The sequence below is a fragment of the Passer domesticus genome, chromosome 5, assembly GCF_036417665.1.
Source record: "Passer domesticus isolate bPasDom1 chromosome 5, bPasDom1.hap1, whole genome shotgun sequence".
In the NCBI taxonomy this organism is placed as follows: Eukaryota; Metazoa; Chordata; class Aves; order Passeriformes; family Passeridae; genus Passer; species Passer domesticus.
The window spans coordinates 70,660,574-70,687,282 of NC_087478.1; the positions used below are offsets into that span (position 1 = coordinate 70,660,574).

The 26,709-nt window shown below is 38.7% G+C and overlaps 1 protein-coding gene across 2 annotated transcripts; it reads left to right on the forward strand.

Moving 5' to 3' along the window:
• The first annotated feature begins 1,079 nt into the window (after nt 1–1,079).
• SLC13A4 (solute carrier family 13 member 4) lies at nt 1,080–26,626 on the forward strand. Of its 2 annotated transcripts, XM_064420913.1 has the most exons (16): nt 1,080–1,368; nt 6,632–6,760; nt 9,341–9,477; nt 9,683–9,864; nt 10,557–10,611; nt 12,216–12,255; nt 12,967–13,044; nt 14,336–14,526; nt 15,686–15,805; nt 18,606–18,707; nt 19,815–19,916; nt 20,966–21,063; nt 22,160–22,290; nt 22,628–22,789; nt 24,263–24,400; nt 25,103–26,624. In XM_064420913.1, the coding sequence occupies exons 1-16, from the start codon at nt 1,204–1,206 to the stop codon at nt 25,238–25,240; spliced, it is 1,968 nt and encodes a 655-aa protein (XP_064276983.1). In that variant the 5' UTR covers nt 1,080–1,203; the 3' UTR covers nt 25,241–26,624. The 2 variants fall into 2 exon arrangements, with proteins under 2 accessions (XP_064276983.1, XP_064276984.1); XM_064420914.1 differs by lacking the exon at nt 15,686–15,805 and having other exon boundaries at nt 25,103–26,626.
• Nucleotides 26,627–26,709: the final 83 nt, after the last annotated feature.

The window sequence follows — 26,709 nt, forward strand, 5'->3', positions numbered from 1 at the left end:
GGCATGGAAAATCCTAGATGTGTTCTTCCCATGAGACACAGGGCAAATATACATTTGTCTGTCTACAGATGGTGCATGTAATCAGCCAATGGGTTCAGTCCTAAATCTCCAGTGCTTTCTGCCCCACAAAAAAGCATTAATAACAGAAGAGTTGGAAAAATGCTTTTTCCCCTAGAAGACAAGAGTAGAAAGTCTAAAAATTCTCAATTTGATTTGGAACCCTATGGTTACTCAAGGCAGAGGAGTCAGTACCGAGATCAGCCCATGCTTTCTGAATTAGTGACATCCAAGGGTTGTGATGGAAGAAACACGAAGACAAAAGATACTGTTCAGAAAACAACGATTATTTATTTATCATCAGTACAGGGACCCTGCAACAATAACAAACTGTTCAGCAGCCTAAAAAAGGTCTTTTTATATATTTGTGGGAATGTCAGGAGGATGTTGATTTTTTCAAATGTTCTGACTGGGTTTGGGACAATGGGTGGAGCAACTTCTACCTTCTGCAGTCCTCATTGGTGAATTAGAGTTGCCTGTAGCTTTTTAACAAATTTTTGTCTTGAGATCAAGTATAATCCATGTTGGAATTACTGCCCTGTGAGTTCCAAGCTCAGAGCAAAAGTAGGGTAAAGGTAGATACAAAATAGAAGCAAAGAAATAAAATCTAAAGGAGCTGCAAATGGAGGGTGAATTTGGTATTTTCTTTAAAGAAGTATCTGAAAAATTACTTCTATGCATTGGAAAATAAATTATTTTGTTTAGTAATCTTCCAGCAGAAAAGAAACTGTGTTTGAAACTTTCAGACTATCAAACAGGAGAAAAAGCAGCAGCTCAAAACAAATCTTGCCTGGTTTATGAAAACAGAAATAACACCACTAGATGATGGAAGAAAAAACTTTATAAAACATGGGAATAAGGATTCAACACATCTACAACTGTGAGTCTGAATGAAAAACAAAATTTGTCAAAAGATCACTATGTTCCAGCTTGCAAACCTCTGCATGTTATGGTGTGATAATAATTCAGATGTGCTGGTGAGCCCTACCTAAATGGAATGTATTTTTAATTGAAAAACCTTTTCAAAACAACAGATTGAAGAATAAATAAAGTAAGAAAGATATTTTTGGTGGCTGTAGGGATAGGAGATGAGGTTGTGAGAATTTTTTGGGGGGAAATCCAGGCACAGGTGAAGGAAAACGTGGCATGAAAATTGGAATATCTGAGGAACCAGAGAAGAATCTGAAGGAGAAGAAAGCCACCAGAAGCAGTATGGCAGTGATGAAGGAGATTCTCCGATCCAGAAATCTCTTGCTTGTTGTCCTCATTCCACTTCTGCTGCTTCCTCTGCCACTTATATACCCCAGCAGTGTAAGTACATTTTCATTTTCTTTTTAACAAGCCTCTGAGTGCAGCAGGTAGTCAAGTTTGCAGCGTGCAAAAAGAAAGACAAAGATGTCAAGAATCACAGATCTTAGAAAAATCAAAGACTCACATTTGAGGGACTGTGAGGGTCACTGATAAATCATCACTAAGAGCTAGAGCTACCTTGAGTCATGTCACAAGCAGAGCTGAAGAGTCAGGTGAAGCTAGAAAAGCACTGCTTTAAAGCAGAAGTATTGGATCTCTTTCTAAAATAATATTGTGTGGAAGGGGGAACAGAACAAACACATCCATGATATTTTATTTAAGGAGAGGTCTTTAAAAGGTATGTTTATAGAGTCTTTAGTTTTTTAGTTATAAGTATGTATGGAGGGACTTTCAATTTAGGGTGGGTTTATAAAGACAGCAACTCAGGAGCTGGGGCTGGGTGACAAATGCATGGCCCTGGCTGCTCCAGAGCAGGTGTAGGTACCTCTGCTGGAACACTGCAGCTCTGACACTGGCATACACAGCAATGCAAAGGAGGAATATCCTGTGCTTAACACACAGACCAGGGAAAGGAGTGAGTGCAGTTGTGTTCCTGACACTGCTTTGGAGATATTGGATGCCTTTACTACATGGTAAAGTCTTCTCTTTGCACATCTCTGCAGTTTTAACCCATAAAATAGCAATGTTTTTCTGCCTTAGACAGGTGGTGATGTTTAACTTATCAAAATCTGCAATGTATTAAAAATCTGCAGCTTGTCTTTGCCCATAGACCTAGACATAAATCTGTCCAAAAAGTGCAGCAATATCCATTCCATCTTCTACCCTGCTGAAGATTCATTCTTCCTTAAAGTATCAGGGGTTTTATGAATACTAGTTCCTTACCCAGTAGAAATGCAAAGGATTAGAAATTGCATAGCTGATTTAAAAAACAAAACAGTAACATTTTGTTTGGAAAATAAACCAGAATTCATAGAAAGGAAATGTTCCTGCACCACTGAACTGTATGTTGCACTTTGACTTTTCCTGCTTTGAACTTCAATATATCTTGGCTGATCTCTTGCAGTGCTTTTTCATCTCTTTTATCTCAAGAGAGGGAATGAATAACAGACAATTGTGCTCTTCAGGGAACAGAAAGGCTCGCCCTTTCACAGAGGCTTGTTCTACAGAGGGGTTTAATCTCCCCTGATGTCACTGGAAGGGTGACATGAAAAGAGATGCTCCCTGGCATGCTCAGCCAAGGGGATTGTAGAGCCCTTTATGGCTGCTGAAGCAGGAGTTCACTTACAGGATTGCTGCAAGAATTGCTATTGTACAGTACAAGCTCCTCTGCACTGTTACTCTGCACCTCGTGGTGCTGCTTTCCTGAAAAGTGGTGTGAAAATCCATCCAGTGGAGATTTACATCCACTTTGTATATATGTGAGTGATCACAGAGGGTAAAGTACAGCTGGAAATCTGACCAAGTGCTGCACAAATGTTTATAGTGCTATTAAAAAAAATATCTACACCATTTAAACTCAGCTGACAGTAAAATGCTTTTGTGTAGATTTTACTTTGTTACGACCCATTGACTATGATTACTTTTTAAATATGAATATTAAATCTGATGCCTGCTCACATGCTTGTATTTTTGCAATTATATTCGGTTTTTTGGTCTTTTTTATAGAGATTGAAATTGCCAGGTCATTTATATTTGCATTTTTGCAGGGAATCAGCTTGCAGTTTCTTTGATGATACCAGCACATCTCTGGAAACATCAAAAGAGCATTACATGTGTAGTGGCAAGAGAGATCAAAGGGAGCACAAGGACTCAGAATTGTTGGCAGATGCTACTAATGGGAATAAAGTCCACAGCTTCTTTTATATTATTTTGTGAAAAGCAATGGTTGGGTGAAGAATGACTTTGAGAAAAATTGCTCAAATTCTTTTTCCCTTTCTGGAGTTATGACTGAGCTTGCGCCATGTGTTTGGACATACATAAATGCCTTTCAGGTCAAAAAAAATGTGCACTTTACAACCCGAGGGTCTTTTTCATTCTGTCCTTATTTCCTTCATTGTTTACAGTAACATGTGAGCATTTTTACTTCTTTTTTGTAATCTTTATCCTTTTTTTTTTTTTTTTTTTGTCATAAAGCCAGAGATACCACAAGGCATGCCATGCCTCTCGATTTCAGTCAGCTGGGGACAGGCTTTCTGTGACCACTGTTGCTGTGGCCACACTGCACTCAGTCAAGGACATTTGGATGACTCCTGAAAGTCACCTGTTGGCAGAGCTGTGAGAATGTAGTATCAGGGGATGTTGGCATCTTGATATGCTAAATCAGCAGAATGGACCCTAAATCACAGAACATGCTCTGAAGAGCCACAGTTCACACATTTTCATTTACCTTTGGTTTTATTTACACAGACTGAAGGATGGAATTTCAGCATGATCCCATAAAATCAAAGAAGTTATTCCAGAGGCTGGACTACCTCTTTGCAGAGCTTAACCACATGTCTGCATTCAAGATATGCAGTGGGCAAATAAGTGGGCAAATTTCTAACATAGAATTTATTCTTCCTTTTAATCATGCTGAGATCCTTGGATATTTTACTTACAGAAGTTTTATGCATGACCCTTAGTGTGGTGTTTTTAGCCATGCCTTCTTTTCAGCTCTTCTATTAACCTAAGGGATTGACTGAAAACAGATAATTAGATGATAGTTCCTCCAGCCATCACATGTTTTCCTATTCTCTGCTTCAAGCTCTGAGGTGGGTTTAACAGAATTTTTCAGCTGTAAATCAGTAAGTGAGGAAACAGTTAAAATAACACTGCCACTACTTCAGTGTAATTCTTAGTAGCTTTGGTAACCATTAATTAAATATATAAACTCAGTTCAATTAAATAGAAGAGATTAATATGGTTTCTCTTGGAAACCAACTAAGAAAATAAATAAAGTTGCCAGACAAGCCGATTAAGTTTTTAGTGGAGATTAGCAAGCTTGGCCTTCCCAGTACTTGCTTACAGTTCTGTACCATTTAAAAATGCAATTTATTTGGGTTTTTTCTTTTGTAAAATGATTACAGCCTAGTGTATAGGAAACACAAAGACTTAGTGCCCATCCCAGTAAGGTATTGGTAGAGATGAAAATTCCTTCTATCCATTTTCACTACCAGCCTACTTATTTTGCCAAGCACAGAGGAGTAATAAAAAATTACATAATTGCTCAAAGAAATTAGAAAAAAAGTACATTTTTGGACTGAGAAAATGTTTTGGATAACCCTTGGATCTTACATCTGGACTGCTCTAAAATAAAAAATAATTGATTCTTCTTTAATTAGAAGTTGTTTTTCTCCTCAGACAACTGCTGAATCTGATACAGAGCCCATGCAAACATTAGCAGAAGCTAATGAGTTAAAAATTAAAAATGTGTCGGAGTCACTAGGTCACATGCTCTGCTCTCTGTGGAATATTAACCTTGAGGTATAATGTAGTTAAACGTGACTGAACAGCAAGTCAGTTAATTCAGAGCTAAATTTCACCCTACCACTGAAGACATTTTCCCCAATACCCAATATAAACTTGCCCTGGCTTTGTTGAATTATAATCATTTAATGTTACACTATTCCGAAACAGGAGTCAGAGCAAGATCTGGCAGCTGATTTAAATCCAAGCTTCTGAGTAACTTTGGCTATAATTCTTGCACAAGTAAAGGAAATAGTACATATGAATCTATCTTAACTTCCTCTCTGGACTGTGTTATGCCTGTTGTTACTATAAGCTGTACTGCAAAAAAAACAGATGAACATCGAATTGTGGCTTTTTTGGAGGTAATGTAAAAATGACATCTATAAAGATGAATTTAAATACAAACTTTTGATTAATTCCATTGAACCCATATCCCTGTATAATTTCACTAGTCTTTACCACCTTGTTCACAAAACTGATTGAAAACAATGAAATGTAAAACATGCTCTTTGATTTGCACAAGGATCTGTGAGAATTGCTTGTGAGACCTCTTGAAAACTGCTTTCTTTAGAGGTCATCCAGCCAGGATGGTATTAATAATATATAAAATTATATTTTAGGAGACTCAAGTAGCATTTGTGAACAGTGAATTTTCTAAACCATAGCCATTTGTGAGCTGTGACTCCATATGGCTTGATAAGTTCATATGGAGTATCTGGTGCATAATGAAGAACAGATAAATTTACAGCTGGAGTAAATCAGTGCAGACCTACTAACTGCCATATAGCAGCAGGTTAAGGCAAGTACAGGACTTGGCTTCACATTTGAGAAAGGGAAAGAAAAGGAAAAACCTTTTCTTGAGGATAGATTCTGTAATTATCACCAGCAGACATCCCCAGGTCTCTAAGTACAGAAACTACTGCTAAGTATAAGAAACTGAGCATAAGGAGAAATCCATCCATCAAATTTGAGAGCCATAAATAAAGATATTTCTAAAGAAATGGACCAGAATACTTCCATTCACTGGCTGTGTTTTCCTGTTAGAATATTCAGCAGATAGCACTTTTCTCTATCATATCCCGGCTCCCCATGACTGCTCACCATGATGCTCTCATGCTTTTTGCAACCAGAACCTTGGACAGCAGCAAATTTGTTTGATTAGCTCCATTCACCCATTGCCTCCAACCCCACAGGCCTGTGGTCTTCTTCCAAAGGTCTGTAGAAGTTACCTGAGCAAATAAAATCAGCAAACAAATGTGTTTGAGCATTGCTTAAAAAAACCCCAACAAACTGAAAAAACAACAAAAAACTCTAACCCAAGTTTTCAGAGCATTTTCCGAAATAACTACAAGGCAGTTTTATAGCAAATATGAATGCTCTCATCTGGTCCTGAAAACTAACAGTTCCTGTCTTTGTCCAGGACTGAAGAGAAAAATATGTTGACATAACAGGCCAACAAGTCTAATCTGAGTAGTCATGATTGAATGCTTGGTAAATATTTGATTATGGAAATCAAATTAATTTGCAAATGCACTTGAAGCCATTAAGCCATTATTTTGCTGAAAAAGGGGCTTATCCCAATACTTTTCCTTGGATTATGTGTGAAAACTTCCATTAGCATCATCTTCTGACCCTCTCCTTTCAGAAGGTAGCCAAGATTTCACACCTAAACAGCTGCACCTTTGGAGGTTCTTTTTTGTTTTGTTTTGTTTTAAACCCAGGCACTCACAGTCTGAGGAATCCTATGGGTGAGTTCCCAGGGCTCCCCACAGTACCTGGTGGGGCAGTGACACTCATCCTGTGCTTGTCCCTGCAGGAAGCCTCATGTGCCTACGTGCTCATCGTGACAGCTGTGTACTGGGTCTCTGAAGCAGTGCCTCTTGGAGCAGCAGCCTTGGTTCCTGCTTTCCTGTACCCTCTCTTTGGGGTCATGAAGTCCAGCGAGGTCAGACCATTGTGTGTTTTTATCATTTGATGTTCTTGGTCTCAGCTAATTATCTGAACGAGGCTGATCTTAGTGCAGCAGCGAAGACTTGGAGGTATGGGAGGCAGAAGTGTACATCCTGTAATGTGTAACCGGCTCCCACCAGCCCCTTCTTCATCTGAAAATAGATACAGGATATAAGATAGGCTACAGTAGCCAGGAGAGGTGTTCATCCTTTCAGCTCCTGCATCACCAACAATTACCTATTGCACCAAAGGATCCCAACTCTGCCCTCCTCAAATCCATGTGAACAGCACCCATAGGATACACTGTCAAGCTTCCTTCCAATTTTATTTATTGTGGATGCCATATAAGGCAAGAGGCTACATATGCTAAAACAAATTACCATTTACTGGAAAGAACTAGATAATTTTGTTATCCAGGTGAATGTCTAGCCTTTTTTCAAAGCTGTAACCTTCTGCTGCACTGTAACCATAAGTTCTCAGGCAATGGAGTAATTGTACAGAAAAGTCTCTATGATCAATTCTGAATTTGCTTACTTGATGTTTTTTAGAATGTTAATTTGTTTCAATATATGCCAAGAATTTCTTTTATTTTCTCTGCTACTTTTTCCCCCTGCCTTTTCCTATCTCTTTTTGGGGGGTGAAGGGACAGCACATTTGATTTAAGGATGAGTAATGCAGATAAGAATGCAGAGGATTATGTAGCAAACAAAAAATTGTTGGATTTCTCTCACAGTCTAGCACTGAGAATACCCATAAATGGATAGAAACAAGCATGAGCTGAGAGTTTAATGACTGCTTATTCCCCCAAGTTTTGCAATAAAATGAGATACATTTTCATACCAACACAATTCAGTATTTTCACAATCTTTTTTTCCTAACATAAAGGTAAAGTAGTTGGGCATTTTCATTAAAAATTTGGCACCACATTGGAGAAGGAAATTTAATGTCAGCCTGAGAGAAATTCAACGCAATAGCAAATAAAGTGACAGTAAGACTACTGCAAAGAATGTATTATTTGCTTTAGGAACGGAAATAAATCCCTGCATTCAAAAATAAACAACTCTGAAGCATTATTTCCAATCTTCTGTTCTGGATTGACTCTTGCCTAGCAAATTACTACTATTTAAGCTATTTAAGCTACAAATTACTCACAGGGGCTTAAGAGTATGAACCAGTGTGTCATATATATGTTTGTTGGTATTAATGAGACTATTAGCATTCACTTATTTCTCCAAAATGGCTTTGAAAGGAATAAAGGAGAAAAAAACCCAGATTCTTCATGCTGCTGCTTTGATTGATTTCCTTCATTCACCTCATTATTTTTTGAAAAGGTAGCAGGAAAATAAAGAAAGTTAATGAGAAAGAAACCAGTGGAAGAAAGCCAAAAAGGTGATATTTAAAAGTTCTGGCACACAATTATGATGGCCAAGTCTATTTAGTCACCATAGGGATTTATTAAATAAATGTCATTAAATATATAACTTGTTGCAAATTTCACAAAATAACATTATTGTCATTCTTGCATTTTATGGAGGAGCATCAGTATAACTGAGGACAATGGAAAAATTATTCTTTCCTCTGATCTTAATTGTTTTAAAATGCTGGCACCTACATTTAATTAGAGAACTAGTTTTCAACTGAAGAAATGACATTTTTTTGAAAAATATTCCAACAACAGCCTAGGAAGGATTGCATCAAAATGAAATGAAAAATTTTGCTAGACCCCAAGCATCTCTTTGTAACTGTAATTTTCTCCCTCCCATTTTGTTTTTTTTACAGAATTATGTGTGTATGTTTGAGTAAGAATTTATGGTTTGCTTAATCCATCATTTTTGCAGTTGCTTCACAAAATATCTTCTCATATTTTAGCAAGACCCACATCCACAATTCCTGCTTTGGAGGTGGTGTCTGAATATTTTCCTGAGTCAGTGATGGTTTGTGTTCATTGTCTTTCAATTAAAGTTCTCATTCTTGAAACTTTTCCCTCTTTTCCTGATAAAATGGAAATGGATTTCCAAGGTGACAAGTTTTGACACAGGATTTGTGGATCACTGCAGCAATATACCAGCCCCTTTTTATTGCATTCAAAGAGCAAGTCCCAAAGGACTTTTATTGTGATGCAGGAAGTTCTAGGGATGCCACATTTTTCCCAAAAGACAGAATAAATATAGGCAAGATAGACAATAAAACCTCCAGGATGAAAAAGCAGATGAAGCACATGAATAAGCTGCCTTCAGTGCACTTTTGTCTGTGCTTGTTTCCATCTGAGCCTAGCTGAGTATGACTGACTGCAGGCACTGAGCATCCTGCTTGCAAATAAAACAATTCTCTTGATCTCTTCAAAACTCAGAAGCCTATAAACAGTAGGAGATAGAGCCTTATTTGTAAACACAACAAGACAGAGATTAAAGATAATATTTTGATTTATGAATTCTTTGTTTTCTCCAGCTCCCTGTCACTCTTACTTGAGGGAGAAAAAATGCACTATGTTATATTTCTTCTCACTCAGCATGCTTTCTGTGTAGGGTATTTACTGCTTTTTTAACTGGCTGCTTCTCCCTGGCCCTTAATGCAGGTGGCTTCTGAATATTTCAAGAACACAACTTTGCTCCTCATGGGTGTGATTTGTGTGGCAGCTTCTGTAGAAAAGTGGAATCTCCACAAGCGAATTGCCCTGCGCATGGTGATGATGGCTGGAGCCAAGCCAGGCATGTGAGTGAACCTTTGGCTTTGGGGTAGTCTGAGGCTGAGAGCAGCAGCTTGAAACCACTCTAATCTTCCCATCCATGGGCAAAATCTGCCTTGGTTTGGGACATTTTTCATACCCATCTTTGCTTTCAGAGTCTGACTGCTTACAAATATTCCTCTCCTTTTCTGTCACATCTGACTCCCCGTGTTTCCCCATGCTGCACTCCAGGTTGCTCCTTTGCTTTATGTGCTGCACCACGGTGCTCTCCATGTGGCTCTCCAACACCTCCACCACAGCCATGGTGATGCCAATCGTGGAGGCAGTGCTCCAGGAGCTGGTGAATGCTGAGGAGGAGTGCGAGGTCATCACGGCTGCAGGCAGCACCATTGCTGAAGAAAACAAGCCAATAGGTATTTGTCAGTATTGGCATTCACTCTTTTCTCATTTGTTTGTCAGTGACCAGACTTGTTGATACATATTACTGAAACTCTATCAAAGTCAGATCTGATTTACACTGCCAAAACCACTGATATGTACTCTTTCTTTTTGTAATCTGATATTCCCTTCAAAAAATTAAAGGAAATTTTAGAAGAGATGGAAGAATAGGAGTTGGGAAACTATTTATACTGAATCAGGGCATCTGCTGTAGCTGTGTGTCATAAACTCTTGGTCATAGGATTTTACAGGGTTGGAAGGAAACCTTTGGGAATAAAGTCCAGGAAATTTAGAAGAGGCTTAGAGGTTCTCTCTTGACAATCCCATAATAAAAAATTGATAAGAGCTCTAAGGTTCATGTTGTTCATTCCTTCCCAGAAGGAGAAGGCTTAGGAAGAAAAGAATCTCTCTTTTGTCTAACTTTACAGTTTCCAGGCTGAAAATTATTTCATCCAACCTTGTCTATTACATGTATGTATCATAGTCTTTTAATTGCCAGATGCACATGATCAGTGCAATGCAAAATAATAAAATCCCACATCAAGGGAACACCTGAGAGTGGTTGGACAAGCTTTTGTTTGCAGCAGCTCCTCCAGGTGCAGTGGTGTGAGCCAGGGGCTCAGCTCAGTTCTTACCCCATGGGCTGCTCTCTGTTCCTCTGTTGCAGGTCTCGGTGAAAAGCACGGCCAAGCTTCACTGGAGCTTATCTTCATCAATGAGGAGTAAGAATGAACCCTGTACACCAGGACTGGACATTTGAGCCCTACACAGGTTGCAATGAGATGAACCCAGGAGCAGGGCCAGGAAGGGCAAGCAAAACCTTACAAGTGAATGTGTCACATGTGACTGACAAGGAAGGCTTACATGATAAATGCGATGAATGCAATGGTCTGGATCTCACTAAAACTTTGCAGTATTCATTTATTTCTTAAAACTATGGATATTTTAGGGAGAAGGAAAATATTTCAAGGGGTTTGAAAGCTCTTTTGAAATCTGAGTTTGTGCTGTATAAGAAAGTGCTGTCCACAGGTTTTTATCCTGTTCCCCTGAAGGAACAGTGATGCAGAGGATCCAATTACAGCATGGGCTGTACAGGACATATCCAGAGGGATGTCACTTACAGAGCATTTCTGAAGAAAGTCTGAACTGCCTGCATTCAAGAGAGATGAGAGTGGAGGGCAGGGTGACATGGGGGGAGAGAGAACCCACAAAAAACCACACCTCCTCCCTTACAAAATTTGTAGAAGATTTCTTTAAATATAGACTAATTTCTTCAGAGATTTGAAACACCAGTAGTTTCTATTTGGGGAAGAATCTAGAGGGGAAAAGATAAATCAAGTAAAGGAATAATTTCTTTGTCAAATTATCTATTCAAGACATCAAGGCATCAATTCAAGACATACAAGACAGTATACAAATCTAATATTCCAAAAATGTATTATAGGCCAATACTGAGGAGCATCTTATGAACTGCAGGAACAAAATTGCACAGTCCCTTTTTGAGCTCCTTCTGTATTGTTTGCAACTGCTCAAAATAAAAGAGAAACAAGTTTATTTAAGTTTATTATACACAGTTTTATTATAAACAGGTTGATGACTTTAAATTAACTGGCAAGATTTAAATAGTTTTCTTATTAATCTAGAGACTATTTGGTTTCTCCAATATTCCCTCTGTTATCTCTTTTTATCCCAGCCATATTTTCTATGCAATATAGAATCAAATCTTCAGGTTGGCATTGTGCCATTAATCCCTTTAACCCCTATTGAAGAGTATATGTGGGATTTTTCAAACAGAACTATTATTAAAATAGGATTACTTGAAAAAGAGCTTTGAATTCAGAAGGAAAAGTAGTACGTCTTCTGGAAATGAGTTCAGTGGATTGTTTGCATGATCCACATGCCACACAGGGCAGTTTTTATGGAAGGCTTTGATGTGGTACACGTAGGTAGTCAGAAATGGCATTGGAAAAGTTAGCAGAGGAAGAACTTGACTAGAACAGACAGCAAAGGTGCTGGATTGCCTGGTGATTCACTCCACAGAGAATGAAGTCTTGTCCTAGAATGCATTAAATACTACCAAGAAAATAATTTTTTCTTGCATGGAGGTAGAACTCCACTGTTACACAGATAGAGATTGAGCTATGAAACTAATAATTACTTATTTTTGGCCAAGAGCCCACATAAGAGGTTGTAGTAAGTGGTATTCAGCATTTCAGTAGGCACTAGTTCTCCTGCAGATGTTGCCCATCCTACCCATGATGTCTGCTTCTTGCAGAAGCTGGATGAACAGGCATTTTTAAAGCATATTTTCTTTCTTTGTTTTTAGTGCTACTACTACTGACTTCAGCTCCTTGATGCACTCAAAGGTATTGTCATAGGTGTTATCTTCTGTGCTACGCTGTCTCCTAGTGCAGGAACCAGCAGGGCAAAATGCACACAGCTCTGAAAAAAACTGCTGGTCCCTTTATTTCAAACGTGTGGTGGTTGTTGGCAGAAATTAGGTATTGCAGAATGTCCTGCTTTGTTTTTAACTTATCAGCCCTCTTGCACAAATCAGTTCGGGAATATTAGCTCCATAACAGCAACAACAGAAGTACAAAACAATAGAAGTCTGTTGTACTCCTTGCTGGAGATCCTGAGATCCAGTCAGAGAACTAACAATTCCATATGGTTTCCAGCAAATTCAGATATGATCTTTTGTTGTTCCAGTATTGCCAACTTCTGAGGCTGAGAATTCTCAAGTTGCTGCAGCAGCCTGTACATATCACAAAATATGTTCCAGGCTCAAGGGACCTGTTAGGGTCTCCAACATGACAGAGGAAGACCTAATCTCATTATAATTTGACTTTAAAATCACTTTTAAATAAAAAAAAAAAGCAGGGGGTTTAAACTTTTTTTTTTCCCAATATAAAATTGACAGCTGATATTAGTGGGTTGGATTTTCTTGTAATTTTGGAGCCTTTTTTCTTTTTCCTGTAAAGGTACTGCCAGCCAGTACCTTTACAAAGAATCACAAATTCACAAGTGCCCCTAGGAACACAAGAAAGGCTAATCCAAAGGCATTTTCCTCCTTGCAGAGTATGAATGGTGTGCACATGATAGCCAACCCTATTGGAACAATGAATTCTACAAGCAATGGGCAGCACCTACCTCAGGTAAGGAAATGTTAGACCTGGGGGTGAGGCAAAAGACAGATGTGAATATCACCTGCTCCCTACTGTTTCATATTTGTTCCTTGAAAGGAATCATTCTCCATTGTCTCAGCACAGCCATAGCTTGGCCCTTTGCCAGTTCTTGTTCCCATTTAGATGCATCCAGCACAGGTGTGTTCAGAAAACCCTTCCCCAATGGCTGGGACAATTCATTTAGCTTTATATCCAGTAATGTGATCACGAGTTTCCTTTATTATTTGACTGTAATAGCCACTTTGATTCTGCAAATCCTCCTTGGAAATTTGCCCAACTCAAAATAACAACCCCTGGCACACAAAACCCTACTCAGAATTAAAAAAGCAGCCCATTAATCTGTTCAGCCACTTTGTTAGGTACTCTTAGTATCCACTTCCTTTTTGCCTTCCAAAATATCCAGCCTCAAAAATCCTCCATTAAATCAATCCATTCCAGTATTTCTACTTCTCTTGAGGGAACTTCTCTCTCAAGAAGAGATTGCTGTTTGGATGACAATTTTGTAGTGTCCTAATGGCATAAGTATATGTCCATGAAAGAAGAGGCTAAAATCAAGACAAGAATTTGCTTTCACAGGTCAAAAATAAATAAAAATAAAAATTAGTAAATGTAACGAATCTTTCTGAACCACTTGCTATCTTTTTCCTCATTCTTAAATTACAAGTTGCATGAGAAGTGCCTTGAGGTACTGTACATTTTTTCCCAGTATAAGGACTTCATCTACCAACACAGACATTTTCCCGTGACTGATATGAAAGCTTCTTTTGGAGCAAAAGTTTTCTGGCATCTTTTCCTTCCATATTCCCATTGCACAGACTTTTCTATTCCATTTTGAGATTCCCCAGCACTCCATTCCTAATTAGAGGCCCTGAGCTAGTTTAAGTGTGAAAAGTTCACCTTTGTGTGGTGGCTGCTCTAAGCCTCAAGGATTATGGATTCCTTCTGCTCAGTGTTGGCATCCTGACCCTGCAGCCCTCAAAGGCTTTTGGTATCCCACTGATATTCCAGTCAGACCTGGAGCTGGCCCAGATCTTATCCAGAAGTCTGATTACTGCTTATCCTACATTTTTGTCACAGACCAGCCCATTTTAGGCCCTGGGACAAGTTTCCACAACTGATCCCAATTAATCCCTGTAAAGAAAAATCTGGCCTTTCTTACACAAACCTGTTGCTTCTCTGGGCCCTGTGTCACTCTGGCATTAGAGCAAGCCAAGCTGCTGTTCTGATCACCTGCTTTGCTTGTGAATATGTCCCCTCACAGGCTCAGATCCTGGTCCTGCCCCCTGAGCCCTCAGAGCTCGGGCTGAGCAGCAGGTACCGGTACCAGACCAGGCATGACCACATGGTCTGCAAATGCCTCTCGCTGAGCATCTCCTACGCTGCAACCATCGGGGGGCTGACCACCATCATAGGCACCTCCACCAGCCTCATCTTCCTCGAGCACTTCAACAAGTAAGTGGCACTGGGATTTGGTGAGAATCATTATCATCCTTGTGGGTCATTTCCCACCTCAAGGAGCCCTAGGAAGAACACTCTCCATGAAGGAAAATTTGCTTCTTCCTCTACTCTAACGTTATTACCAGTGGTTAATGTTTGAAGGTTACTACATGTCCATGTCTTTCTCTCATGCAAAGTAAAAACTCCTCAGTGTGTGAACATTGAAGTTTCTTCAGCAACTTCTTTTGGTTTGACATGATAAATGCGATGAATTATTAGTGATTATCATGAAGGCAGCAGGCACTCTAGAAAAGTAAACACTAAAGCTATGAAGATAGAGCAAAGACAAAGAAATACTCACAAAAGAAATGTCATAAAAACAGCTGCTCAACATGTAGTGCAAAAAAACCCAGACAACCAACTTAGATATGTGGCCTTATGCATTTGTTTCAGGGAAGATGAGAAGCAGCTCTCTCATCACCAAAGTATTTCCTTTATCATAGGCCCAGGGCTCTCAAAGACACAAAAGTTTAAATGTCAGAAACATGAATGTTTTTCTGTCATGAGACTGGTGGCACTTCTCATGCACAGAAACACATCCAAGCTCAGATCTGATTCTGACCATCTTCTGCTACTGCCTTGATATCTCTCATTTCTCTCTCTTAAATGGTGGTAGCACAGAAGACTTAGTTCAGAGGTCATGCCTAATCCAAGAATTTGGATTTTACAGAATTTTCCAAGATCTTGCTCTTATGACAGCTGCACCAACATCTTTGTCAGAGCAGAGCAGAATGTAGTCAATATTTGTGTGGCGCGTGAGAAAACATAGAAAGAGGTTCTGGGTGAAATAATTCTGAAGACTGCCAACCCTAAAAGGGGCTTTAATATAAACCACAAGTAGGGATGGAGTTTCACTTCAGGTATCTCCAAGTCTTTTTGAAGCTGGCCAGACAATCTAGGCCATCTGGTGTTAAAGGTTTGGAGAGCTACACTGTTTGTCTGTTGGTTTCACTCTGCATAGGTAATGCAGCTGTTTGCAAATGCAAACTGATGGAATTTTTCTCTCACCCCATGACAGATAAATTTGCCCATAGATGTGTTTGCAGCTATGTCTGTTGGTGGTCCCTGTCTCTGTACTGTTCTAACTTCTCATGAATCCTCTTTTAATTTACAGCCAGTACCCAAAAGCTGAAGTGGTGAATTTTGGAACTTGGTTTCTGTTCAGTTTCCCCATCTCCCTCATCATGTTGGTGCTGACTTGGTTCTGGCTGCACTGGCTGTTCTTGGGCTGCAAGTGAGTGAAAGTTGTTCAAGATATACAGATTACAAAAGCAGGGCATCTGCAGCTCCTCTCAAACGTGTCTCATAAAGAAGTTTTGACTGGCAAACGACAAAATTTAAGGAACAATTTCCTTCTTCTTGCCAGAATTACCAGGGGAAATCTCACTGTTTAGCTGCCCTGCACAGACAGCAGTGTAGAGTATTGCTGCTTGAGATTGAAGTGCCCAGGTATTGCTGATGGAAATCCATACTAAGCATTCAACTGGTTTGGGGTTTTTTTCACTCTTATGACAATGAAGATTCCCTCGTGGACAAAATATCTTGTTATAAGTCCTTTTGGAAAAGCACAGTTTAAAAGATTAATAGAAAAAAACCTGCAAGTAAACAAGTTACTTTTCAGATCTGCCTCCAGTTCAATTAAATTAACATAAAACCAATTAAAACTAAAGGTAAATAGACTCCATATATATTTCTCTTTAAAGTGGAAGGGACTCACAGCCTAAGAAACAAATACATTTAATACCAGTCCCTAAGCCCCAAAATAAGAAAGTTTCAGTCTTCAAGTTCATTTGTACCACATATTGTCTTTACAAAGTTAATGAAAACTGCCAAATGTGTGCCTTTAGAATGGCTTTGTTAATCTGCATTGAATTGTGATGCAGACACATTTACTCTGAATTAAATTTGCTTAATTTGATTTAGTTCACTCTTAAAAGTAAACTGAATTGACATCACTACTTCACCCAGGACAATGAATAAATTGATAATGAGTTCTGCTTGCTGCTGACCTTGACTAGATTTGAAGAAGTAATTTAAAGGTGAATGGCTCCAAACCCCTCTCAGTCAGTTTCTGAGTCTTATAGTTCCAAATTAAAAGGCTAATATAAATTCCCTCTGCCACATTATTTTAATCTTGAGAAGAAACAGGTCCTAACATGACCCTCAATTAATTTGGTTTGGAAAAAATAATTTAAATTCCACATCGAATCCAAGACTTCATGCTGATTAATGTTGTTCTAAATAATACCAGAGACTAAAGCATTATTGACTTTTTGAGAAGTACTAGTTGATTCCAAGGTTCCTTAATCTCTGACTTCTATTCACTGCACTTCATTAAAGAACATATTATGCTGGGAACTGGGCTTCAATTCTCTGCCTTCACATCCTCCTGAGCCTGGAAACACTTGGAATATGTTGAAACAGCTGCCTAATGCTTATGCATAAATGTTTCATGAATTCCTGTAATGTTATTTTCCTAGGAAGCCCTCTGCCATCAATCTGTTATTGCTTGGTTTAGCTGGAACAGCATTTCAGACTTTAAGGCCCTAGACCAGGTCAAGGGTGAAAGAGAATGGACTCATCAAAGGATCATTGCCAGCAAAGAAGAGCTAAGGGTGGAAGTTACTACAGAACTGCCCCTTATAAACCATATAGCTCTTCTCTTCCAGCCTGGAGGGCTCTTCCAGCCTCCTCTCTCCCTGCTGGTAGATTTTACTAAAGTCTAACAGCAAGATTTGCAAGGAAATTTAAAATACATATAGATGAAGAGCAATGCTAAGTGAGCTAAAAAAAAAGTGTTATATATTTGTCCATGTAAAATGTAACCCCTGATTAAGTCCTTCTGTTGGCCAGGCAGGGCCTGTCTGGATCTTGAGCAATGCAAACTCCTTTGTGAATCTGACCTTAAGCAGATACATTGAGGGAGATTGCAGTCCATGGTTTGGCCAGTGCCACAGCTTGGGTGCCTAGTGAGGTACCCAATGAGATATTGAAATAGCAGGTACCATAAAGCACCCATTATCACCTTAAATAACTATAAAAGTTGTGCTGCCATGGTGCCTGAGTCACTGCTGCTGCGTCTTTATAGACTGGCTTAGATCCTGTTACACCTCTGTGTGACAGAGGGTACGGCTGGAGTGAAAAAGGAGGAATCTGTGCCTCAAAACACAGCTAGGTAACACTTCTGGAAAGAAGAACAGGAGAGGGTTAAAGTGAGCTTGAAAGCATCTTAATTTCAATTAAGAATGTCCATGCTTTCTTACAGAAGGAAGGAAAACTGAATAAACTATGGGATTCACTTAACATCCGTACAAGTGTATAGGAGGCTCAATATATCCAGCTAGGAAACATGTTTTCACGTCCCTGGCAGAAGTACAGGCATTTTTCACCTGGACAAAACACCAGGCTGACTCCCCTGGCCACTGTGGTGCTTTTCTGGCTGTGCCTGATTTATAAAGAAATGTTATTGTGACAGTAGAAGCAGAGAGATCATGGCAGCTAATGGGATCCCAAGCACAGCTTTCCCTCATTATGGATCCTGACTATTCAAGGCAAATATGGTCTCAAAAGCCAGAGCAGACCCCAAATATGTTGGATAACCCTGATCCAGGAAAGCATAATTAGCCCATGAAGCATTTCTATTGATAGCTGACCTCTGTCACAATCTCTCCACGTGATGATAGACACTAGCTGTAGCTTTGGGAGGTTTCTGGCAGCTCTTTGAGGGAGCCTACGCAGAGGGAGCCCAGCCATGGCTCAAGATGGCTCAGTGATACCAATCAGTACTAGTCAGAGCACCCTGGGGACCTTCCAACTATGTCTAGAAATTAATCTTACAAGAACTTGAAACCAGATTCATGAAATAGCAAGCGCAGTAATTTCCTTTCCTGTTGCCATCAGGCCTTGCTTCAGTCACATCTTCTCCCAACAGTCCCTGATACCAGAATTTTCAGTCTACCCCATTGCTGGGGCTTTTCCAATTACTTTTTTCCCCCCTCATTATGCCCTTGCCTAATTTTATTGTGCTATCTCAGTTTTAAAGAGACTTGTTCTGTGAGCAAGAAGAAGAAGACCAAACGGGAAGAAATGTCAGAGAGAAGAATTCAAGAGGAATACAAGAAACTGGGAAATGTTAGGTAAACCAGATCTGCCTTCCTTGGGAATTTGTCTCTCATTGTCTCCTACAGCCTTCCTTGTTGCCTTGGGCTCATATAGCTCATTCTAAAGCTCTCAGCTCTTTTTCCTCCTCTCCAGTATAGAAATAGAACAAAATGCAAAAATGAACTAAAATCAAAGACTTTGTTACAAGCATGTGTGCTAACATGCAACTCATTTTTTTTTCCTGAGGAAAAAGGGAAAAGAAAGAAAATATTTGAGTTTATTCCAGGGTTCAAAGGTCATCTGAGTCCAGGTTTGTCTTTGAACCCTAAAGGACCCCTTCTCCTAATGCAGGCACGTACTTATTTTAGTGGATATACGTTCAAAAAAGGCTTTTTCCCATGCCATGTGTTGTTCAGCTTTCCCAGTTGCCCATACTATTTATGCACGATGACAAGAAATGTCTCTTGAAAAGATTATTTGGCAACATTTTCATTTTCAAAAGGGCTGATATGGCACAGAATTCCTTCTTCACAAAACATTTTTGTGCTGTTTGACTGAAATATTGACAGATAACTGCGTGAATACAATAAAACTGTGAAACTAAACTGTTGTTCAGGCTGTGCCTAAATATGAAATCGCTCTTAATTTAAATCTATGCTAAATTAAAAATCCAAGTTGACTTGAAGTCAAGCCACTTCAAGTATCCTCAAGTCACCTTGTGTGCACCATCAGTGCTAATTTGTCATTTGCTCTTAGGCTTTCTATCCTTCTAAGAAATGCAAGAGAATGTGTTTACAGTGGAATGCTAATATGAACTTCACCTTGTTAACACATTTAATCAAATAATAATGCAAATATAAAACAAGCATTTAGAAATATATTCCTTCAGGCCTTGCCCATGAATGATAGCATTGCAAATACAGATGGATATTTTTAGCCTATTTCTTACTGGATTTAGATGGTTCCCAGCTGGGAGCCAAATCTAGAATTCTTTAATTCAAACTAATCTTCCTTGCTATTTTATATGATTTTTATCCTTTTTTCAAGCCACTTTCTAGTTTCTCACTTCTTCTGGAACTTGCTCTTGAGTTTTCAGACAGACCCTGGAATTACTACCTTGTTTCTCTGTTTTTTATTTCTAGCTATCCTGAGATGGTGACTGGATTCTTCTTCATCCTGATGACCTTGCTTTGGTTCACTCGTGAGCCTGGCTTTGTACCAGGATGGTCATCTTTTTTTGAGAAGTGAGTAAAATCCCTATAACTACTGCACAGGAATACAACTTTGCTTCTTATGACTTTCTACAATAATTTTTTCTGCCTTAGACATCATCAGACACATTTAACAAGGCATTAAAAATGGAGTCTTTATTCAAAAATTAGGATTTTTTTTTCTTAAATTATATTTTTTTGTATAATGAAAAATTCCATTATTTCTCAGTATTCAAAGTGAATTAAGTAGAGAAAATAAACCATATCAAATATAAAAGAATAGGAGGGTCAGATTTTGAGCTTAAAACATTTTAGTACATTCATAAAGAAGTTTTCACTAGAATATATTGCAGTGATAATTGAAATTAAAATTTTTGACAAAAAAGTGTTTTATCAAGAAAATGTCCATTCAATTAAATATTGCTGAGAATGGTGACTAAAGCAAATATTTTTTCTTTTATTTTAAATAATATTGAAACAAATTATATTAAAGCTTACTATAACACACTTTGCACATCAAAGAATAAGTGATTTGAATGTAACTTTTCTTTATACTGCCACTGTATAAAATTACTTTAATTTTTCATTCAAATTTTGACAGAAAAACAATTTCTAATACTGTGATTTTCTGATGATCACTGGAGTTTGGTACTCTTCAGAATACTTTTACAGGAAGAGTTTTAAACATTTAATTTAAAATCAATCTACAGTTCATTTCTAAAGGATCACCTGGGTTTGACTTTTCCCCAGAATGTGTTTACTGTTTCTCACACTACAGTAAACACACTATTTTTTGTACCTCCAAGTTAATAGATTTGTAAACCAAAAGGGATTATTTTTTTCAATCAGAATATTAAAAATTGTTGAGCTGTGATTGAAGTTGCCTACCAGAATCAGTTTAATAAATGGGAAAAAATCCAATTTGTACCCTTGATACACAGGCATATTTTTCTAGTAGGCTGTTAGTATGACTTCAGATGAGGTACAACTGTACCTGCAGAAATGTGCTTGGGGCTATGTACCTGGTTTGGAAATGTTTCTGTTAATGTCTTTTTATGAAAACATTGTTATTTATTTCTTAGGAAAGGTTACCGGACTGATGCCACTGTCTCTGTATTTCTTGGGTTTCTCCTTTTCCTGATTCCAGCAAAAAAGCCGTGTTTTGGAAAAAGAAGAAAAGGTGAGGAGAATGCAGTAAGAAAGAGAACTGGTATATTTTTCAATGTGTAGTTGTTTGTTTTTTGGTGGTTTTTTTTTTTGGGGGGGGGGGGTGTCTGTAAAAATTCCAAGATACTTTTATGTTGGTAAGTCAAGGTTCATCTTCTCCTCTGATGCCAGCCCATCCTGCATCAGATCCCTGTTTCCTTTGCCATAATTCATATTGTCTCATCCAGACGATGACAAACAGGTCTTGAATCTGAGACTGCCACCTCTTCTCTGTTAGCACAGTAATTAGACTTTAGGACTGAGGACTGAGCTTTAAGAAATGTTTAGATGGAGTTCCATATTAAAAAAACTATAATACAAAATCAGCTCAAGATTAACCCCAGTAAAAAAATTAGTCATCACTTATACAGTGGAAATCACTGTAATATCTTAAGATAAACATTAAAGAGGTTATAGAGTGTCAGACAATGTTCCAATTTCATGCAATGCTTCTCTCACAGTCTTCTTGATAATGAGATTATTTCACATTTGTGTTTGGGTAGCACTCAGTGGTTTGATCAGTTTGCTGCACCAGTCTTTCAGGAGTGCTGTACAATTGTGTGCACAGTCCTATATAAAGATTATAAATACATAGAAAGATATATTTTTATGCTGTCATATTTTGTACATGTTTTAGGAAAATATGACACTCTCTAACTCCTCCTTTTAGAAAATACTCGGACACAAAAAAACCCCTAACGTCCTCACATAAAATCTAGGGGTCTAAATGCACTTCAAGCATCATGGCCTGCTTCATAGCCCTTCTTTGATAATATAATCCCATTGTAACACCACCTCTGTGGTCTACAGATATATGCACATGTATATCACAACACAGCACACAGTCCCTCAAAAAGCTGTAACATGAGAACACAGGGGTTTACAACTATTTACATTAACAGAGCAGCCAAGGGAAAGTCAGGATATTTGGAATTAATACACTGCATTTTGTGAGGTCAGGCTATCTAGAGTAGTCCCATGCATCTTCAATCATTTCTATTCCTGTCAAAAATGTGAAAGTCTTTGCAAAAAGGGCAGTAAATACTGGTCACACACTTTATTTCATATAGGAGATGGTGAAAAGTCAACAGAAATCAACACACTGGAGCCCATCATTACCTGGAAGGACTTTCAGAAGACCATGCCCTGGGAGATTGTAGTGCTGGTTGGAGGAGGTTATGCCTTAGCAGCTGGATGTAAGGTACTGGTGTAGATTTTTTATCCTCCTTCCTAAACATATTATCAACCTTTTATTCCTTTGTATGCTCCCCAGTTTGGATTTATGATGTGGATACTTTAAATTTTGTACATAATGCAGTAGGCAGCACTTCCTGCACTCCATATATGTCTTTCTTGATATTTATTAAACACTGCAGTGAAATCTAGTTTATTGAGCAAAAGGAAATGCAGAAAGCATTGACCTGAACTTTGTTTATTTGCCAGTGGGATTCTCTGATGTAAACTGCCACAGAAAGAAGAATCTGTTTGACAAACATACCAAATATTTAGTAATTCTTGTGCTTCTGTCCTTTCCCCAGACCTCTGGCCTCTCTACGTGGATTGGACGTCAAATGCTCTCCCTGAGTAGCCTTCCCTCCTGGGCTGTTACTCTGCTGGCTTGCATTTTGGTGTCCATGGTAACAGAATTTGTTAGTAATCCAGCAACCATAACCATCTTTCTGCCTATTTTATGCAGTATGGTGAGTTAAAATAGTGGCATTTTCAGTCTGTTGTTTCCTCATAGGCTTGTGGGAATTTTCAGGATGCCAGGGTCTTGGCATTCTGTCCACATGAAACCCAGCCTCAGTTCCCAAGCTACTGTTCTGTAGTCTTGAAACTAGGAACAAAAATATAATTGGGCAGCCAAAAGCATATTTTAGCATCATGGAATTTATAATACATCTCAGGCAAAGTGCGCTGAGGAATTCATATACCAGGTACAAGAAAAGGTGATTATGGAATTAACAAGTTAGGTTAATTCACGTGAATTTCACATGAAGCTTGAGATGCTTTTGTCAATGTTACTTTAAATGTGTTGTTCATTACTTGGTAGTCATCTGCTCCATACTTGTGAGAAAAGACTGGAGTGCTGAATTTTATTTCAGATTTAGAAGTGTTCAAGGGGTTGATCTGGTAAAGCATACATTCCACCATGGAAAGCAGAGGTGTTTGTAAGGGGCAGAAAAAAATCAGGATGCTATTGACAAAGGTAGAAGAAAGAGAGAGTAATTCAATTTTATATTGGAATAGCAGCTACAGAAAATTTCTCTTTTTTTTAGTGTCATGTGAAACTTTTCTGTCCAAGAATGGAGGTCGTTAATCATCTTTCCCTATTATAACTATTTTATGGGATTGTCCCAAAGCATATTATGTGCACAGTTCTGAGTTAATATTAAGATGTGGTCAGATCACAATATGTAATTGTGTTTCTGTGGCTTAGAAGTTCAGATTTGCTTCTGCTCCATGCAGAAAGACATTCTCCTGAAAAATATTTAGAGCAGTAATCTACTTGTAATGTGAACTGCCACCTTAAGACAGACTCTCTTTTCAGATTGCAAAAGTAACCTGGAGACACTTCCCTCCCCAAAATGATAGTAGCCTTGTTTATCCTTTCCTTTCCCTCTCATATAAAACTGGGCCAAAGCAATGCAAATGAAAATGGAAAATTTTATCACCACTGAAAACTGCATTCTTTAGCCCACTGTAAAATATATTCCATCATCTCTGCCTTCTCACCATGCAAATTTGGATCATGAAGAGCTGGTTCTCTTAACTGGTATTCAGGAGAACATCACATAATGGTCTCAGCATACTGGAAGAAGCAAGTGCTTTGTGTTAACCTGTTGTGACTTCTCATGGATGAAGACTGAAACAGCAGTCAGTGTTAAGGTCCACTAAGACAAAACAGAATGACACAGAGAACAAGTGGGAGAAAGAGCAAAAGTGTCCTAATAGTAGCAAACTCCACCCTTCCTCAGTGTGAAATGCCTCAAGAGAGATCCCTGGAACATGACCAGCCCAAAATTATGGCATTGCTCTAAAAAAACCAACCAACCAAAAAATACTTTCACGCTTAAGTTTAGAAATTACAGCAGAGAGGGTCCTTTCATAGTCATTGCCAGCAGCGACTTTTATTGATCAGGTGAAACACTTCTCTCCCTCTGTTCTTCCAGTCAGAAACCCTGCTTATCAACCCTTTGTACACCCTGATTCCTGTCACCATGTGCATCTCCTTTGCGGTGATGCTGCCCGTGGGTAACCCTCCAAATGCCATTGTCTTCAGTTATGGGCACTGCCAGATCAAAGATATGGTGAGTCTTGGCACTGGGTACATCCTCCCATGCTTCATCAACTCCAACACCTAATCCCACATCAAGATGATGATGATGATGATGATGATAATAATAATAATAATAATAATAGCAGCATTGGTGCAATAATTACTATATTGCTGCAAATATTAAGTAGTGATGTCTGAACTGCTCTTACACAATAGAGCTGTCTGATTAAGAACAACCACAGATCTGCTGTAGGATGCACACACTTCTTATTTGTATTTTTTAATTTAATGTAATGATCTAAAGAGCTTTAGAAGTACACAATCCTGTTTGCTCTGACCTACTAAGACAAGCATGAGAAAGAATAAGAAATTAGATCTATCACATAGCTCCACAGCAAGTCATGTATCACTCTGTTATGTGTGGTTTAACTCCCCATTCTGATACCTGATTGAGAAATCCTATCTGATTGAGAAGTCCAAGTGACAAACTAAGCAGCTCACAATGAACTAACATTCACAACTGTCTCTAACCTGAATAGTAATTCCTGAATACTCCAACATATACCCTGACACATATGCTCTCATTTATGCTTTTTTTTTCTCTAGAAATCACTATACATAATTATCACACTCTATATGAGTCAGTATAAATATTACTGGTTTGTTTGTTGGTTTTTTTCCCCCTATGTTAACTGTTTTCATTAAGTTGCTCTGATGCATTTTGCTTTTGCAGGTGAAAGCTGGCCTGGGTGTAAATCTGATTGGCCTGGCTGTTGTCATGGTGGCTATCAACACGTGGGGAATTAGGCTCTTCCAGCTAAACGCCTTTCCAGAATGGGCAGCAGTCAGCAACATCACAAGCCAAATGTAATCTTCAATTAAAAAAAGAGCAAAAGTGCAAGACCAAAGCAAGCTGGGACAAAATATTGAACCTTCATTTCACATATGAAAGAAGGAAGCTTGAACCAGGATCTGCTGTTAAACTGTGAATAAAATCCACCGGGATGTCTTCTGCAACAGCTTTTCAGTTCTGAAAATCAGCGTGAGTTAAAAGGAGAGATTAGCTTTGCTCTACTGTTGCTTTCTCTGGGATACCATAACTCAGAAAAAATCCACTCCTCCAAGTTATTTCCCTATAGCTTTTTCATGCCTTAGAGCAGTTAGGTAGGACCTGTATGCAGGACTCCAGTGGCAGAAGACAAGTACACATACACTGCTGTACTCAGCAGCAGCAGATTCAGTCCTGCTATTGACTCCTACACTGAATGTAGGGTGAGCCTTATTCCCAAACCCAGAGGAGTTTTATAAGCCTACTTTTTTGGAGGTAAATTATTCTTGGTTTTTTTTTAGATGACTCATCATTGCTTTGCAAAAACCATTTTTCCACCTAACTCATATGACCTGGACAGAAATCCAGCTACCAACTACCAGCACAGTGCTTCAAAGGGATAATAGAAAGCTCCAGAGAGGAAGGAGAAATCTCCTTGGAAGGAGAATATGGGGTTTTTTTCCACAGCACTAATAAATAAATTTCCAGTATTGCAGTACTTGCAATCTCAGCTTTGGAAGGAAGAGTTTCAGAAAGAGAAAGTTTTGTTCAAGACCTTCTTCATCATTACTGCAGTGGGAGTTCTTTCAGCAGGGGAAGCTGTGACCAGCAAAACCATATCAGGCCAACAACCCCTACCACTCTCCTGTCTCTTTGGCTGCTGTTTAATTATGCACTTATGATTCCCCTGCCTGAGAAAGTCTCATTCCTGATGGCACTCAGTGCTGCTCCAGTAAGAAGGGAGAGGGCTGAAGTGGAGTGGTGCTGGTGTATCTCCCCATCCTGTGCATTCACTTGAATCTCACACCCCCTGCTCTCTAGCAGCCCAGAGAGCAGGCACTTCAAATGTAGGAAACTGTGGCATAAAGTAAATAACTACCAAGCTAAAAGGCCAATCTCTTTATCTCTTGTCAATAAATACCCAGCTTTCCTCACTGGATCTCTGTGACACTCATTAAGTCTTCTCATGTATTATGTCTAGTTTTTAATAATTTCTTTAATGTCATACATTTAAGCTGTATATTAGAATGATTGAATCTCATGTAATCACACATACATGTTAATGAATTTTTATGCTTTCCACTTTTAATCTAGGCTCTCTAGATGTGAATGTATTCTGCAAAAATAAAATGTCAATAAAATAAATTATTCACTACTGCACATTCTGGTGCTCCATGAGCATACAAATTGGATATATTTCACCCATAACCCAGCAAAACCTTAGAGAAGCAGTGTTGAGACAGCAGCAGGTTTTGGTTTACTGCTTCTGTCAAAACACAGGGATCCCACAG

What these genes read in the sequence shown, in the direction of transcription:
- SLC13A4 (XM_064420913.1), top strand. Translation starts at nt 1,204, where the DNA reads ATGAAAATTGGAATATCTGAGGAACCAGAGAAGAATCTGAAGGAGAAG. An exon ending in CCTTAGCAGCTGGATGTAAG is followed by an intron (nt 22,291 to 22,627) that starts GTACTGGTGTAG and finishes TCCTTTCCCCAG; the next exon opens with ACCTCTGGCCTCTCTACGTG. An exon ending in ACTGCCAGATCAAAGATATG is followed by an intron (nt 24,401 to 25,102) that starts GTGAGTCTTGGC and finishes TTGCTTTTGCAG; the next exon opens with GTGAAAGCTGGCCTGGGTGT.